General features: G+C 50.8%; 1 protein-coding gene across 1 annotated transcript in view; it reads right to left on the bottom strand.

Annotated features, from left to right (window-relative positions):
* Positions 1 to 1960: 1960 nt before the first annotated feature.
* The window catches only part of LOC144248828 (uncharacterized), a 472843-nt gene continuing 459769 nt past the window's right edge, over positions 1961 to 15034 (bottom strand). The window contains 1 exon segment of the mRNA XM_077790810.1: positions 1961 to 2607. Within this exon segment, the coding sequence (XP_077646936.1) occupies positions 1961 to 2607 (647 nt within the window).

Here is a 15034-nt window from a genome sequence, read left to right on the forward strand (position 1 = left end):
CCCCGGGTTTGGGGTCGGGGTAGGGATAGGAGCCATTCCCTGGAAACAGCGGTGGGATCGGGATCGAGAACAGGAACGGGAATGGGATCGGGATCCGGAGTGGGAGTGTAATGGGGTTGGGAATGAGATCGGGATCGGGAACTGGCCCGGGAACGGGAACAGAAATGGGAATGGGATCGGGAACAGGATCAGGGAACGGGATTGGGATCGGGAAGGGGAGAGGCCCTGACTCAATAATGGAGCCCACCCCCAGGGAGCGATCCTGCCCCAGTCCCGGAATGGATCCATCCCCTCAATCCCGGACCCCTCCCCAATCCCAGCCCCTCCGCAGCCGCTGACCGGACCCTCCCTCAATCCCAGCCCGCCCCAATCCGGATCGGAGCCATTCCCGGACCGGACCCTTCAATCCCTTCTTGGGGCGGCTCCTGCCGCTTCCAGCCCATTTTTGGGGCTTCCAAGCGGCTCCGGGGACCCTCCCCATTTTGGGGTGTTGGGGTGGCCCCAAGGCCGCCCCGGGGGCCGAGGGGGGATGGAAACCCCAAACCCGGGGGGCTCCTGGGGGTCCCCAGTTCCTCCCGGCCCCGCCCCGAAGCAGATCCTGGCCAATCAGAGCGCGCGGCGTTGATGACGATTCAGTTCCCAGGCAGGAACTCGGCGCTGGTCCCGCCTGGCGATTTTCAGCCAATCAGCGCCCGGGACGGCTCTGACTCATCAGTTGCCAGGCAGAGCCCAGCGCCTCTCGCAGCGCTAGCCAATATAAAAAATTAACAATCAATCTACCATATCTTAGTAAAACAATTCATATTGCAAATATGCTAAATACAAAACCGAACACCATTATAATTTCTCATACATTTTAGCCAAACAATTAAACTTTAGTAACACCCTTAAGTACTCTAAAATATTATTTTTAAAAAATGTAATTGCAGATGGGTGGTTTTATATGGATATTGGTTTTTGGATTGTTTGGGTTAGATGATTTTTTTAAAAAGGATTTTTATAGGAATTTAAACAGCTGAGAAGGAGCCACTCTGCAAACAGAACTGACTAAAAATGAATGGGACAAACATCATTAACTCTGAAAGTTTTATTCACTATCAGATACATCCCAACCACCCAGCCCCACACAATCCCAATCTCTCCACTCCAAACTGGGATCACAATTCTCCCAATCTCCTCCCAACCCCATCCCACCCGGTCAGCTGTGGAATCGAGTGAGTTTTGTGTGGGATTGAGGGTTTTTTTGAGGGGGAACAAGCAATTTGAGGTGGGATTGTGCTTTTATAGTTTAAAATCCAGTTATTTTCAGTGGGATTGAGTGGTTTTGTGGTGACAAATTCATCCCTCTTGGCTTTTGAAATGCAAAGAGATGGAGAACACTGCCCAAAATCACCCCAGAACCCACAAATCCTCCAGAAGTTGAGTTCATGGTGTCCAGGGTGAGTGCAGCTGCTGGCGGCAGGAACAAATGAGATGTATCTTGGTTTCACAAAACTCCAAAATCCATTTCTTATCACCGAAATACAGGGCAAAGGCAGAGCCATGGGATTTGTATAGGGTATCCCAGGGGTGGAGTTTGGGTTTGGGTCAAGGGAGGAATTATTGGCAACACAAGAAGGGTGAGATCAAACTCCTGCCTCTCAGCAACAGGGGCACTCCACACAGAATGCGTCCCTAAATCCTAAATTCCCCCTCAAACTCCTGTGAAATGGTGACACTTCAGATATTTTTGATCAGTTTCTTTAATTTAACCCTGTTTTGGCTGTGTTTGAAGAATAAAGATGAATCAGAGGAAAATTAGGGCCAAACCAAAAGGAGAAGCAGCCAGGTCTGTTCCCAACATTGATCACAGGGAATGTGGGTCACCAGACCTGTGCCCAATGTGGGTCCTGCAGTGGGGGAGGGAACTGGAGCAAAGCACGAAGCTCTTCCTGCAGTTGAGGTACTGGCAGGGCTTCCCTTACTGGTGCCTCCGTTGGTGCCGGGTAAAGAATGAGCGGTCTGAGAAGCTCTTCCCACACCAGGGACACTCGTAGGGCCTCTCCCCGGTGTGGATGTGCCGGTGGGTGACAAGGTTGGAGTTGTGCTTGAATCCTTTCCCGCAGTCGGGGCAGCAAAAGGGCCTCTCATTTGTATAAGCTCGATAGTGCAAGAGGAGATAGGAGCGAGTCTGAAACCCCTTCCCACACTTGGAACACTCGTAGGGTCGCTCCCCAGTGTGGATCTTCTGGTGGACAATCAGGGCACCACACTGCCTGAAGCTCTTCCCACACTCCCTACACTCATAGGGCCTTTCCCCAGTGTGGATCCTCTTGTGGCTGCTCAGGTGGGAGATCCGCCTGAAGCTCTTCCCACATTCCCCACACTCGTAGGGCCTCTCCCCAGTGTGAATCCTCTTGTGCTGGATCATGTTGGAATTTGACAAAAAGCTCTTCCCACATTCCTCACACTCATAGGGCTTCTCCCCAGTGTGGATCCTCTGGTGCTGGATCAGGTTGGAGTTTGACCTGAAGCTCTTCCCACACTCTGAGCACTTATGGGGCTTCTCCTCATCATGAAGCTGCTCAGGGACCACCAGCCCTGAGCTCTGGCTGAAGCTCTGTCCACCTTCCTGGACCAGAGCACATCTTTCCTCCTCAGATCCCCTCGATCTGCGTTTGCAGCCCCTCCTGGTGCAGCTCCCATTGGGTTCCTGCACCATGGAGCCACTCAAAACAGCCTCTTCCACAAGGTTCTGCCATGGGGATTTGTCCTCTCTGCTCTCCACCCTTAGCACCTCACCTGCGTGAGGAAGGACAAGGAGAGGATGGGATTTGCCTCTGTGCCAGAGGGAAGGGCAAGGAGATCCCCCCAGTGCGTCCCCGGCAGGAGGGCACCGGCAGTGGGGCTGTCCTGCAGCCGGGGGCCAGGCTGGGCTGGGAGATGGAGCAGGAGAGAGGGGGAAAGGGGCACTGACTTCCTCCTCACCTGCCTCAGTGTCCCAGGGCATCTTCCTCTTCCTTATAGCCTTTTCCATCTGGCAAAGGGCTGGGGATGGGAAAATCTGTTTTGGGAAGAAAACAAGGGATGAGCACAATGGGTTTTGTACTGGTTTGAAGGCAAATCAGGGGGAGAGTCTAAGACAGAATGACAATTGAATAAGAAAATTAAGATCACGGCAATGATACAGAAACACTGGCTTAATCTGACAGAGTCAGGATATAACCTGACACCCCGTTGCTCAGGGTGCTGGTAGCAGTCTGATGAAATGGTGGCTGCAGTCCAGCTGGAGTGATGAACGTGATTCTGTCAAAGTGGCGATCCTGTAGAAGGGTCTGGTCTTCCTCTGAAGGTCCAGAGGTGCTTATGGAGCTCTTGTCCTCTGGGAATCCAGTAGTCAAGGTGGTTGTGGTGTTGCTAGGGTGAGATTATATCCAGGCAGGAATGCTTGGTTCCTCCCCCTGGGCGGAGCATCCCACAATGGGATGATGTAATTTTATCAGTGCTGCAGTGACACTCAATGGCCCATTAACAGAAGATGGCCCCTGGTGGGCGTTATCAGGGCTGAGCCATGGAAGAGATAAAGAACACTGCCCCACCTGTTGATAACAGTTTATGGAGATGGGGACTGAAAACACTTTTGGTTACATCTGACACTGTAACCTGAAACAGTGAGGCAATCCCTGCTCGGGGTGGGGGGTGAACACCACCCCCCTTACCCAAACTGGCTCAGGTGTAAAACCCCCACCCTGGGAAGGCCACACACACAGGGGACAATGTCACACTTGCCCCGCACCAAGGGAGATCTCTGTCCCTGTCACTCCCTTGCTCTCCCCCCTTTTCTCTTTCTTTCCATCTCTCTCTACCTCACATTTATTGGTCAATAAAATCCACTTTGGATTTGGTCTTGTGAGCACCTTAATTGGGGCAGGGGCATCTCTCTAACAATTTTATTAACCAGACTGCAATATTATTTTGCACAGTGAGTTCAGGGCACTGTTGTCTGACCCCAAGCTCCTTTGACAACATCCTGGTTTCCTCCTTGCGGAGGTTCTGCCTCTTTCCGGAGGAACTCTTGGAAACTTGGATGCAGCTTCCTCTGAGTGACTTTTGGGAGACCTTATGAGGAAAGTGGAAGTTGTGGGTGGCCAGGGTAAAGAAAATATTTTGTTTTCCTTCTTTGAAAATTCTGTTAAAATCACTGGAGGAAAGGGACCAAATGATACCAGCGAGACTGACAAGGATCATTCACCCCAAGGTGAGGAACAAAAGGCTACTAAAGTCCTACAAGAAGCCCAGCTCAAGTTATTCCCAAATAGCTTTTGAATTCACATGCTTGGGGGGAGAATCATTATTTTCTTCATCCCTGTCACCTTTGTGACAGCTACACAGACCGTTCCCTTCCTTTTAATAATCTGTATTGGGTCAAATTTCCATATTTCATTTTTTGGAACCTGCCAGCTGTGCAGAAACTGATGAAATTTGGAATTACCACGGAATTGCTTCTGTTGTTGGTCTATTAATGTTTGGGATTTGTTTGTGTTTCCATCAGAAGTGACTTGTGGGAAGAGCAAAACTTCCTCAAGGCATTTTACGGAGGGTTAAATTTGATTTCTGCTGAGTTTGTTTTGTCCAGTGCCCATGGGATGCTCAAGGGGTCTCTAGTTTTGGTTTGGACCTAATTTTCTTCTGATTTGTCTTTATCACTTAAAAACACCTGAAAAATTACTAAAAAGAGTATTGACCAGAGATGTCAGAAGTCCCACCATTTAAGAGGTACTTGAGGTGGAATTTACAGTTTGGGAACATATTCTGGAGGATTTGTGGGTTCTTGGGGGATATCTGGTAGTATTCTCCATATCTTTGCACTCCAAAATCCAAGGTGGATTTATCTGTCACCTCAAAATGACTCAATCCCACTCAAAACCCTTCAATCTTACCCCAAAATGATTCAATCCCATCTCAAAATGGTTGGTACCCACCTCACTACCATGCCAAAATTACTCAATTCCTCAGCCTCCAGGATGAGATGGGGTTGGAAGGAGATCGGGCAAAGTGAGATATAAATTTGAGGGTGTGAGATCAGGATTGTGTGGGGCTGGGTGGGTGTGATTTATTTTGATAATAAATAAAACTATCAGAATTATTGATTTCTGTCCCATTCATTTTCTGTCAGTTCTGGTTTGCTTTTCAGAGTGCTGCCTTCTCAGCTGATTTTGTTTGTGTCCTCCTGTCCCTGACTGAAAAGCAAGATGTGTTCTTTTTGCCATCTGTATGGCAGTTGTCCTGTGTTAAGTGGGCAGTTTTTCCTTATCTCTTCCACAATCAATCCTCCCTCAGGGGAGACATCTGCTGATAATGGGTATTGAATGTCACTGCATGACTGATAAGAACTGTAACATCCCATTGTGAGATGCCCCGCCACGGGGAGGAGCCAAGCATTCCTACCTGCATCTAGTCTTGAGATTCTGGCGCACCAACACAGCTTTTTCTGGGCTGGATTTTCCCAGAGGAACAGCTGCCTCTTCCACTGCCTCTTCAGAAGAAGACACCCTTTTCTCAAGGATCACTTCTCCAACAGAACCACAGCTGACACTCCAGGAAGACTGCAGCCACCATTCCATTTGGACTGTGGCTGACACCCTGTCCAACAGGGTGTCAGGTTGTATTCTGACTCTGTCAGTGTTGTTTTAGTTCACTGCATTGTTTATTTTATCTTTTAATTTTCTTCCCTAATAAAAAACTGTTATTCCTGCTTCCATATTTTTACCTGAGAGCCCCCTTAATTTCAAATTTATAACAATTCAGAAAGAGTCTACATTTTTAAATTTCAGGGGAGACTCCTGCCTTCCTTAGAAGACACCTGTCTTTCCAAACTAAAACACCTCCTTTCTCTCCTGCCTTCCTTTGCCTGCTCTCTTTCTCTCTCTGTGTTTCCCTTGACCCAGGACAGCTCCCACTAAAGGCCCTGCCCTGATTTCATTCCCAATCCATGAGCTACAACAACCATGGGTGAAGTTAGGAAGGCTGGCAGTGAAATGTCCCTGTAGGATCTTGCTCCACTTGGCTTTTGGCCCTTTCATAAGAGCTTTGCTTTCAAGGGCAGGAACATCTTTTTCTGGCTGGGAACTGGACCCTGAGAGCGTGTGCCATGGATCCCAGAGGGGCATTCCCAAGGTTCCCAGGGTGCTGCTCCTGCTGTGCCTCCCAAGGAGCTGTGCAGGGCAGGGACAAGGTGCAGCAGCTGTGTTGGTGCTGCAGTGCCACAACAGCCCCTGGTTCCAGGAGTTTCTGCACTGCCATCAGCAGTTCCTGGGTTCCATGATACCCTGCTGTGTCCCCCATGGATATTTGGTGTCATGAAGTTCTTCAGTGTCACAATGGCCACCTCACCCCATGAGCTTCCACAGTGTCCAAATGGCCTCCTTGGATGGGCAGTGTCACCATGGACCATTGGCTCCATGCAGCCCCGCTGGGTCACCATGGACTCCTTGGTTCCATGAGGTTCTGGGGGTGTCTCCATGGTCTCCTTGGATCCACAGTGTCACAATGGACCACTGGATCCACGTGGCCCTGCTGTGCCACCATGGCCCCTTGGTTCCATGGGACCCCAGGGTCACAATTGACTCCTTGCTTCCATGTCACTCCCTCAGTGCCAAAATGGCCCCTTCGTTCCATGGGGGACACAAAAGATTTATAGAAACATTGAGGAAATCCTGCTTAACACAGCTGGGAATATCTGCTTGCATTCTAGAAATAGGTTAAAGGTGAAGATGGTAGCAGCAGCTTCCATCTGCAACAGAGATCCAGGGAAAGGACAGGGACAGAGAATTCAGCTGGGAGACTCAGAGAATTCTGCTTCCAGAGATCATTTCTGGCCACACTGTCCCTTGTAGAAAGGTGACACAATTCCAGGCAGCCTGTACTGAGCAGGTGGCTCCTGAGTGGGGTTTTGCGGTGGTGTGTCTTTATTTGATTTTTGTTCAATATCTGTTTCCCCCCCCGCCCCCATCCCTAATCTCCGCCTCTCCCCAGTTGTCAGTCTTCCCTAGCTCTCCCCTAACCCCCTCATCTCCAAGTTGTCAATCCTCCCTTTCCCTGCCCCTTTCCCTGGAACCTTCCCTGTCATTCATCCTAGCCCCCTCCTCTGCTTCCAGAGCATTCCCTGTCTGTTTAGTGAGACTCAAAACCCTATTGCTTATTTTGTGTTATTTCACTTCCCTGCTCCCCCTGATAGGTTTGTGATATGTTAGTTCTGCCCTAAACTCCTCCCCTGCTGTTCCCTCATTGGTTGCTGTTCCTACACCCGTCTCCCTGAATTCTTGTATAAAACCTCTGCTCCCGCTCCGAGGGGGTCTTGGGGCTCACTGAATAAAACCATCCTGTTCACCCCCAAGTCCCGTGTCGCCTCCGTCTGTTCCCACACCACCGACTGGGACTGCAGAGCTTCGCAGGGGGAGCGGCCGCCCGTTCTCTTCCCTCTCACCGCCCAGCACGGCACCGCTCGGGGAATCGCGGCGAGGGGAGCGCATTGCCGCACTACAACAGGGTTTGTTGTTCAGGAAACCTGCTCAGGCTTTTCCATTCTTTCCTTCCCACGAGGAAAACTTCTCCTGGGCCTGTGTGCAGGCAGAGCCCTGAGGAGAGCAGATGGGACACGGTGCAATGGGCTGGGACATGGAGCTGCAGAGCTCAGGGACAAGGTTCTGCTGCAGGGCACAGGGATGTCAGTGCCAGGTGGGCGATGTCAGACATGGTGAGGCTGGGGGTGAGGAGCAGCTTGTCCAAACAGGGTCAGTCCTCAGGGGGCTCATTCTTCTACATGCCCAGACCTCCTAAGGAGAACATCAGTGTCAAGATCACCTGGGGAATGCTTCTATCAGCTCTTCTCCGAACTGGGAAATAAAAAATGCTCTGTTAAAATAAATAATTAATGTTTTATTAAAACTCTCTTCTTAAAGGATCTTTAAACTGACTCCAATCTGCTGTACAGGGCCTGAAAACTTGTAGAGAATTGCAGGAAGAGGAAGCCCACCCCAATGAGGGTTTTGTGTACTTTAATGAGCCCTACAATGGATCTTCAGCTGAGTCCAGGAGACTCAGGCACTGAGAGAAGACTGAAAAATCTGCTCAAGGAGTCAGAAGCAAAAGTCCAAGTCCCTTGAAGCATTACTGGGCCCCACTGAGGACAGGGACTGCCAAAGGCTCCCCAGGGACTGCTGAGAGCAGATCCTTGAGGCCAGGATTGCAGGGAGCCCAAGGCTCAGAGCAGGGAACTGCAATGCTGAGCAAGGCCTGGGCTGGCTGGGGGAAGCAGAAAGGCCAAGCCCTGAGCCCAGCCGGGCACAGCAGGGCCTGTCCCTCACGGGTGGCTCGGGGCTGTTTGTGGGGCAGGGGGATGTGAGGGGCAGCAAGGACAAATGTCACAAACCTGTGTGACCCTGCAGATCCTCATGGAACCAAGGGGCCAGTGTGACACTGTGGGGCCTCATGGAAACAAGAGGCCATTGTGAGTCTGCAGGGCTGTAACACCCCAGAACACTTTGGGGTCACCAAAGGTTCCTTTACTTGATTTTGTTGCACAAGAGAAACACCAGCCAGATATTCTCATCATGGCCAGATGCAAAGAATATTTTGGTAGGACGGGACCCACAAGCATCATCAAGTTCAGCTCTTAAGTGAATGACCCAAACTGGGATTAAACCCACAACCTGGGCGATACCAGCACCATGCTCTAACCAACAGAGCTAAGAGGTCAAAATGACACAAATTTTTACTGGCAAAATATAGACAATCAAGGAGCTTGAGCAAAGGGTTTCACACAACATCCACTTCAACATAAAACTCTTATGGCATTAACTTCATTAACTTTGCCCACTTTACCTAAAAACCTTTAACCCTCAAGATGTTACATTACCAAAAAATGTTCCAGGTAAGCAGGATTAGAAGGAGAAGAAATAGAGAACAGCAGAAAGGCAGCTGATCTATAGAAAGACACACACACAGGCACCAACTACTCAGGTTCCAGAATCACCAACAGAGGAACCCCAGGAGAAGGCAGAATCCAGACCGTGGGCTGGCCTCGTGCTCCGGCTTTTAACCCCCTGGGCCTCCATGGGCCCGCCCCTGGGGTGGGACTGCCAGGTGATTGACCAATCAGAGTCAGGGTAGGCATCAGCTGCTGGTGTGTGATTGATTGACAGCTCAGCCAATCAGCACTGCCCCTGCTGTGTGATTGACAGCTCTGCCAGGCCAGGCTGGGGGCAGGGCTCTGTCCCACCACAAACCAAGGCCTGACCCGCCCCCGGCCCCACACGGGCATTCCGAGCATCCCAAGGTGTCTCGGGACATGGATCTCATCCAGCCTCTGACAGCGACCACGGGGACACTGGGGAACCTCATGGAACCAAGGGGCCATGGTGACACTGTGCTGCCTCATGGAATCAAGGAGACCATTGTGGAACTCGGTGACCCCAAAAGAACCAAGGGTCCATGGTGACCTTGTGCAGCCGTAGTGTCACAGAGGAGCCGTTGTGACACAGCGAGGGCACACGGAGCCGAGGAGTCATTGTGACACATCAGGGCTCTGTGGAACCACGAAGCCATTGTGACATTGCAAGGCCTCATGGAAGCACGGGGCCATTGTGACACTGCAGGGCCTGATGGAACCAAGGAGACCATTGTGACACTGTGGGGTCCCACAGAACAAAGGGAACATGGAACAGGTCTGGCTGGCTGGGCCTCCTGGGGACCACCTGACAGGTCCGGCTGACCTTGGCATGTCGAGGGCTGCTTCTCATCTGCCTCTGAAGCACTGGGACTCTGGGCTTTCCTTCCTAGGGGAGAGAACTGTCCTTCTCCTTCAGGGACCTATGGCCAAAATTTGGATTCCTCCAAATTTCCTTATATGCCAAGATTGTTCCCAGATGAAATCTGCCAGGTCTGAGACAGGTCTGGCTGCCTTGGCCACCCAGGGGCCACCTCTCATCTGCCTTTGAAACATTGGGACCATGTGCTTTTCTTTCTTATGGGAAAAATCATCCATTTTGACCAGGAGCCAAAGCCAAAATTGGGCATCTGCCTCCAGAATTCCCTATATCCAGTGATAGTTCCCAGAAAAATGATGCCAGGACTGACAAGTATGGATGGCCTTGGCTTCCTGAGGACTGGCACTCATGTGCCTCTGAAACACTGGGGCTGTGTGCTTTCCTTCCTAATGGAAAGAACTCATCTTCCTGTTCAGGCACCCACAGCCAAAATTGAGATTCCACCTCCAAAATGCCCTGTGTCCAAGGATAGCCCCTAGACGAAAGGTGTCAGGAGAGACAGGTCTGGCTGGTTTGGCCTAAGGGTGGCCACATCTCATCTTCTTCCAGAACACTTGGACTTCACGCTTTTCTTTCTTAAAGGAAAAAAACATCCATCTTGACCAGGCACTCCTGGACAAAACTGGGATTCCACCTCCGAAACTCCATACATCCACAGATTGCTCTCAAGAGAAAGCTGTCAGAACAGACAGGTTTGGCTGCACTTGGCATCTTGGGGGCTGCTTCTCACCTGCCTTGAAAAACTTGTGCTCTGTGCTTTCTTTCCTATGGAAAAAAATCATCCTTCTCAAGCTGTCAGTGGTCAAAATTGAGATTCCTCCTCTCAAATTCCATATATCCAAGCATTCCTCTATAACAAAAGCTGCCAGAACAAACAGCTCTGGCTGGCTTGGCCTCCCAGGAGGCAACTCTGTCCTCTTCTGCCTTTGAAACACAGTGGTTCTGTGCTTTCCTTCCTGTGGAAGAGAACCATCCTTCTTATCTTTGCAGAAATGGCCGAAGTTGGGGTTCCACTTCCCACATTTCCTATATCCAAGGGTTGCTTTCACACAAAAGCTACCAGGACAGAGAGGTCTGGCTGCCATACACCTCTGGTAGCTGCTTTTGATCTGCCCTTGAAACACCAGTGTTCTGTGATTTTCTTCCCATGGAAAAGAATTGTGTTTCTCCTCTGGATGTCCATGACTGAAATTCCCTATATCCAAGGGATGCTCCCAGACAGAACCTTCCAGTACCATTGGCTCTGGCTGCCCTTGGTCTCTGGTGGCTGCCCCACTGGGGCTGCCACACTGGGGCTCGGTTCTTCCCTTCCCATGGACATCACTGTGACACTGTGGGCACCTCATGGAACCAAGGGGATCATTGTGGCACCACTGGAGCCCATGGAACCAAGGGGCCATGGTGACACCGCGGGGCTTCATGGACCCAGAGACCATTATGACTCTGTGGGGCCTGATGGAACCATGGAGACCATTCTGACCCTTCTGGGCCTGGTGTTACCAAGGGGGCATTGTGACACCTCAGGGCCTCCTGGAAGCCAGGAACCATTGGGACACGGTGGGGCCCCATGGAAGAGAGGGAACATGGACCAGGTCTGGCTGGCTTGGCCTGCCAGGGGCCACCTGACAGGTCTGGCTAATGTTGGAATGTCAAGAGCTGCTTTTCATCAGCTCCTGCAGCACTGGGGCTCTGTGCATTCCTTGCTATGGAATGCTTTTCAGATGTCCATAGCCAAAACTGACATTCTGCCTAAAACATGCCCTATATTCAAGGGCATGTCTCAGAATAAAATCTGGCAGCTCTGGCTGGCCTTGTCCTCTGGTTGTCACCTCCCATCTGCCCCAAAAGCACTGGCACTCTGTTCCTTCATTTCTATGGAAAAGAACTGGTCTTCATGTCCAGGGACCATGGCCAAAATTAGAATTGGCCACCAAGCCCGGCCGGGCTCACGGAACCATCTGCAGCCCCGGGCAGATATTGACTCTTCCAGAGCTGCCATCCTCCCTCTAGTGAGAGAAAAGGACACAGGGCAGGCACACAGAGGAGCAACATGAACACACCGAGGTCAGGGAAGAGGAAGTTGAGTCCCAGATGGGAGGGATGAGGAGATGCCTTGATCTTGGGGCTGTAATCCTCTGCTAAAGCTATGGAGAAGGATGTCATTGATACATCTTTTTTCCCTCTCTTTTTTCCCTATAAGGCATTGAAATTATGGGGAGATGACTTGTTCAGTAAAGGCCTCCATGCTAAAGTAAGCAAATGTTGAAGTAGATGTGATCCCATGAGAAGTTTCAACAGAGAATGAGAGAAGAGTGATGAGACCCTGTGCCCTCAGGGAGAGAAGAACTCTGTCCCCAGAAATGAAGATGATTTCAAAAATAGAAGAAGAAAATCTTTGCTCTTAAACAGCTTATCTTTAAGCTAATACCCCATAAGTTGACATGGCCGAAAACACAGCTGTGGGAATGGCTGTGAAAAAATGGCAGGGATTTCAGAATTACATTTTTTCCAAGTGGCTGCTCTTCATGGAAATTGAGAGCCCCAAAAGAACGGTTTTCTTATGGAGGAGTCTCCATAGCAAGAAAGAGAGACCCCTCTCCTAAAGTGAAGTGCAGAAAGACTATTCTAGGACTGGGAAACTGACTGAAAATTTTAGGTTTTTATCCATATATTGTCAATTAGAAAGAAAAAGTTGTATGGAGAGAGGAAGTGTTGTGAAAGTTTTGTTATGATTCTTATCACTCTTTCTTTTAGTTACTGTTGATAAACTTTTCTTTATACCCTTTTAAAGTTTTCAGCCCATTTGCTTTTCTCCTAATCCTATCTCACAGCAGGAAATGAGTATGTATATTCTAGTGAGTGCACTGGTAATTAGCCAACACTGAACCCACCACACCAATTGAAGCATCGGCCAAGAAATCTCAAAATGATGAACCAAAACCAATACAGAAAATTTCCTGATGAACTGCCCCAGACAAGAGGGAAATCAAGGCAGAGCCATGGTTTGTCAAAACTTGCTTGATCCTAATGAGCCCCATGGTGCATTTGTTACTGAGCCCTGGAACCTCAGAGCCTGGGAGGAGATTGCACAAAACTTTCCAGGAGTCAAATTCAGGAGGAAATACCCAAAGTGTTCCAAATCATTAATGGGACTCACTGAGGTCCATCCCCAGCACAGCTTCCTCATGGGCTCCTTGGAGGAGAGAACTGGAGGCCAGGATGGCACAAAAACCTCTCAGAGACTAAAAATGGCACAAAAAATTCCCAGCATGGAGAGAAAAATCCAAAGTACCTTACAAAAGTTGAGTATCTCAAAGTATTAATGAGCCCCACTGAGTGTCCGTACAAAGCTCTCAAGGGACTCGTTAAAGCAGATAATTGGGGCCATGATTCCACAAAGCTCTCAGAGTCTGTGTCAAAAGGGAAACACCAAATACCTTGAAAGTACTGAAGTTCTGGGATCATGAAGGAGCCCCCAGGCCATTCCTGACCAAGGCTCCCCAGGGACTCCTTCCAGCAGATCCTTGAGGCCACTGGAATGTGGGCATGGGGGGGATGCTGAGGGCAGGACCAGGGGCTGACAGTGCCCAGCCTGGCTGGGGCTGTGCCAGGAGGCCCCAGGGCCTCAGGACAAGGTGTCTCCTCACAGCCCTTGGTGGCACAGACCCTGCTGTGCCCCAGGGCACCAAGACTTGGCTTCTCTTTGTCCCCACCTGGCATCAGTGCCTCCAGTTCTCTGCTCTGCCTGGGGCCTGGGGACACTTTCTCAGTTGTGTCCCTCAGTGGGACCCATTAAAAGTCCCAGAAACTTTGGAGCTGGATTGCGACTTGGAGTTCTGCAGAGGTTTCTGCAGCTCCCTCTCAGGGCCTGATGTTCAGGGCCTGAGCACAAAGCCCCAGAGGGTCATTAAAGTCCTTGTGCTGTGTCTGTGCTGCTGAGCTGGGCCAGGCTCCTGGCACAGAGGGTGATCCTGGTAACCAAGGAGAGCTTCAAAAGCACATTTCTCTTGCTGAGCAGCTCTTCTCCCAGCCCAGCAGGGCTGGGGCACTGCCTGCAGCCAGCCCGGGCACAGCACAGAGGCACAGAGAGCTTCAATCAGTCAGGGCTGGGAAGGGGCTGAGAAGTGCCTGGGACAGAATCACTGCCAGCCCTTGGCACAGGAACCTCTGGCTGCAGGACAATGCAGCTGCAGCTCCTGCAGTGATCTCCTAAAGCTGGAACATCCCAATGCCCACAGACCCTGTGAGTACAACTCTGCGTATTTCTGGTGCAGGGCAGGTGAAATGCTCATGAAGCTCTGACATGCTGATGGCATCTGATCAGTCATAGAATATTCCCAAGACAAGGATTTAGATAAATATGAGGAAATTTCAAAATACTTTTTATTCTGTTTTCTACTATTGGAGAATGGCAGGTAGCGGGGCTAAATATTAAAGGTAATTAGGAATTTTGAGAAGTGCCTGGGACAGCTGAACTGTTACTTTGTTCACAGGAGATCCCTAATGTGCTTGCAGCCACTGTGCCCATGGACAGCAGCAGCATCACCTTTGCTGGAGCCATCAGGCTCAGTCTGAGCTGTCCTTTCTCCCAGCTGCAAACAGAACCTGCCCCCAGCCAGTGCCCTGCAAACAGGCAGGGTTCTGTCAGGCCAAGGAGAGTGCACAGAGATTTGGGATCTAGGAGTGCCTGCACAGGGAAACACCTGCAGGAGGAAAATCTCCAGGAAGCAGAGAGAAGATCAGGGAAGGAGAGAAAACCAAACCCAGAAATGCTGAGGCAGGGAGAGTTTAGAGATGTCCAGAGGATCCCCTCCAGTGCAGCCCCTCCCTCTGCACAAGCCCCCTCCCTCCTGTGCCCCAGCCAAGCCTCTGCCCTCAGGGCCGGGGCTCCAAGGCGTGCAGCCCCTCCTGTGCAGGCAGAGCTGCAGCAGAGCCGTGGGGCAGCTCTGCAGCCCCGGGCCCAGTTCCCTCTGCAGAGCACAGGGCTAGGAGCAGCTGCCCGGCACTGGGGGCTCTGGCAGGGGGCACAGCTGGCTCAGGGTGACACAGCTGTCCCCAGTGCCCGGCTCTGGGCAGTGCTGGCAGTGCAGCCAGGGAAGGAGCTGCACCTCCCTTCATCCAGTGCCATCAGAAGGACACTTGGAAGTGTCCCTGAGATTTCAGTCCAAGCTGGGAGCTTCAATCCAGGGTGCAAACATGTCGTAGAGTATCTCTGAGTTATAAGATTC

The sequence above is a fragment of the Lonchura striata genome, unplaced genomic scaffold (genome assembly GCF_046129695.1).
Source record: "Lonchura striata isolate bLonStr1 unplaced genomic scaffold, bLonStr1.mat Scaffold_92, whole genome shotgun sequence".
Taxonomy (NCBI): Eukaryota; Metazoa; Chordata; class Aves; order Passeriformes; family Estrildidae; genus Lonchura; species Lonchura striata.